General features: G+C 51.4%; 1 protein-coding gene across 1 annotated transcript in view; it reads left to right on the forward strand.

The window, feature by feature from the left end:
- Positions 1 to 213: 213 nt before the first annotated feature.
- LOC113814588 (uncharacterized) overlaps positions 214 to 2,500 on the forward strand; it is a gene marked incomplete at its 5' end in the record, with an annotated part of 14,066 nt that continues 11,779 nt past the window's right edge. The window contains 1 exon segment of the mRNA XM_070129301.1: positions 214 to 561. Within this exon segment, the coding sequence (XP_069985402.1) occupies positions 214 to 561 (348 nt within the window).

Here is a 2,500-nt window from a genome sequence, read left to right on the forward strand (position 1 = left end):
CATTTTATTCTTTTTTTAAACGCTTGATGTTTTTTTTTACATTTTGTAAAAGAAATCATATATTTTTTTTTAATCCTACACTTCATTCTTTTTTTATACTCTTGATGTTTTTTACAATTTGTAAAAGAAATCATATAATTTTTTTCACTCCACAGATATTTTTCTTGACTTTACAACCCTACATTTAATTCTTCTTCTTTTAACTCCCCGCAGGGCCCGCCCACGGCATCACCATCACGCGGGTGAGCGTCCCGACGCCCCTGGCCGTGGGCGAGGGCGGCGTGCTGGAGTGCGAGTGGACGTACGACGGCGACCACGTGTACACCCTCAAGTGGTACCAAGGCATCCGCGAGTTCTACCGCTGGACGCCGCAGGAGACGCCGCCCGCCAAGGCCTTCCCGATGGACGCCCGGCTCAGCGTCGACCTGCGGGAGTCCGAGGGCGGCCGCGTCAGGATCCGCAACGTGACGCTGGCGGCGAGCGGACCCTACCGCTGCGAGGTGTCCGGGGAGGCGCCCACCTTCCAGACCTCCTTCCGCTCCGCCGTCATCACCGTCGTCGGTGGGTGAGGGGGGTGGGGGCGGGGGGAAGGGGAAGTGGGTGAGAGGGAAGGGGATGGGGGTGGTGGCGGTGGGGCTTGGGGAGTGGGGGTGGAGAGTGGGAGAAGGGCTGGAGGTGAGAATGAGATGGGAGGGGACTGGAGGAGAGGGAGGAGGGATGAAGGGGGAGGTGGAAGAGGGAGAAGGGGTGGGAGAGGGGGTTGGGGAGAGTGGCAGAGGAGGTGGGGGAGTGGAAGAGGGATGGGGAAGGGTTAAAGGTGGGTAGAGTGGGAGAAGGGAAGGAGGAGCTGAGGGAGAGAGAGAGAGAGATGGGGTTGGAGGTGGATGAAGGAGAGGGAATGAGTGGGTTGGAGAGGATGAGAGGAAGAGAGAGAGGGGGTGGATGGAGAACGGGTTGAAGGTGGGTGACAGAGAGGAAGGGAGGGAAGGAGGAGGTTGGAATAGAGAGAGAGGGGAAATGGAGTGGAGTAAGAGATTGATGGAGGGTGGCAAAGAAATCGGTGGAGTGGCGATCAACTATCCTGGAGAGCGGCTAGAGGGTTTCAAGTGGAGGTGGAAGAGAGGGAGGGAGTATAGGCGGGAGAGAGAGGAATGGAAAGGGAGAGGGAGGGGAGTACAGGGAGCAGGGTGGAGTGGAAGGAGAGGGAAGAAGGTGGGAGAGGTGGAGCTGGGAGAGGCAGCAGTGTGGAGAGGGAGAGAGGGCGGGAGTGGTGAGGAACAGAGGAAGAGGGAGATGGGTTGAAAAGGGGGAGGAGAGAGAGAGAGACAGGGGGGTTTAAAGGGAAGAGGGGAAGTGGCGGGGAAGAGGGGAGAGTGGGAGGAGTGGGCGGAGAAGATCGAGAAGTGGAGACATAGGCGGGTGGGAGAGGGAGAGAGACGTGGAGGGGTAAGGGAGTGGGCGGGAGGATTAGATGGGAAGAGGGAGGCGGGCGGGGGAGAGGGAGAAAGAGGGGAAACAGGTGGATGAAAAATAGTGGAGAGAAAGCGAACGGAGGTGAGTAGGGAGGGGGTGTGGGGGTGGGAAGGCATTGGTAGGGGTAGGAACGGGTATGACACCCCTCCCCCCAATGCCATCAAGGGGGGGGAGTAGAATTAGAAAAGGATTATTAATTAGAAAAGAGTTATTGATAATCTTTCAATCATTCTCTCTATTTTTTATTCTTATTTCTTAATTCTTTATCATCATTACTCTTAGGAACTGTTGTTATTTGATACATATTTTTAGTTATTTTTTAATAATCATCATTATCACTTAATCTTAATCATGATTATCGGTATTCATTATCATTTAATTTATTTTATCCTTATTATTATGCAGATGACGATCATAATAGTGATAGTGACAATATGCTGTTTAGAAAGGACATTAATATTCTTATATGCACCATCATCACCATCAATATTGTAGGTATTATAAAGAATATGTATGTACATATGTATGTAATATGTGGTATTGAAGTAAAAGAAAGATGGATGCTTAAAATATTTTATGAATTTGATAGGTACTGCACACACTCTCTTTCTGTCTCTCTCTCTCCCTCTCTTTCCTCCCTCCCTCTCTCTCTCTCTCTCTCTCTCTCTCTCTCTCTCTCTCTCTCTCTCTCTCTCTCTCTCTCTCTCTCTCTCTCTCTCTCTCTCTAACTCTCCCTCTCCTTCCTCCCTCTCCTTCCCTCTCCCTCTCCCTCTCCCCCTCCCTCTCCCTCTCCCTCTCCCTCTCCTCTCCCTCTCCTCTCCCTCTCCCTCCCTTTCCCTCCTCCTCCCTCCTTTTCCCTCTCCCTCTCCCCCTCTCTCTCATACACAAACACATCTACATCTCATTCCTATTTCATCCATAAATTCGCCTCTCTCTCTCTCTCTCTCTCTCTCTCTCTCTCTCTCTCTCTCTCTCTCTCTCTCTCTCTCTCTCTCTCTCTCTCTCTCTCTCTCTCTCTCTCTCTCTC

Source organism: Penaeus vannamei, chromosome 13, assembly GCF_042767895.1.
Source record: "Penaeus vannamei isolate JL-2024 chromosome 13, ASM4276789v1, whole genome shotgun sequence".
In the NCBI taxonomy this organism is placed as follows: Eukaryota; Metazoa; Arthropoda; class Malacostraca; order Decapoda; family Penaeidae; genus Penaeus; species Penaeus vannamei.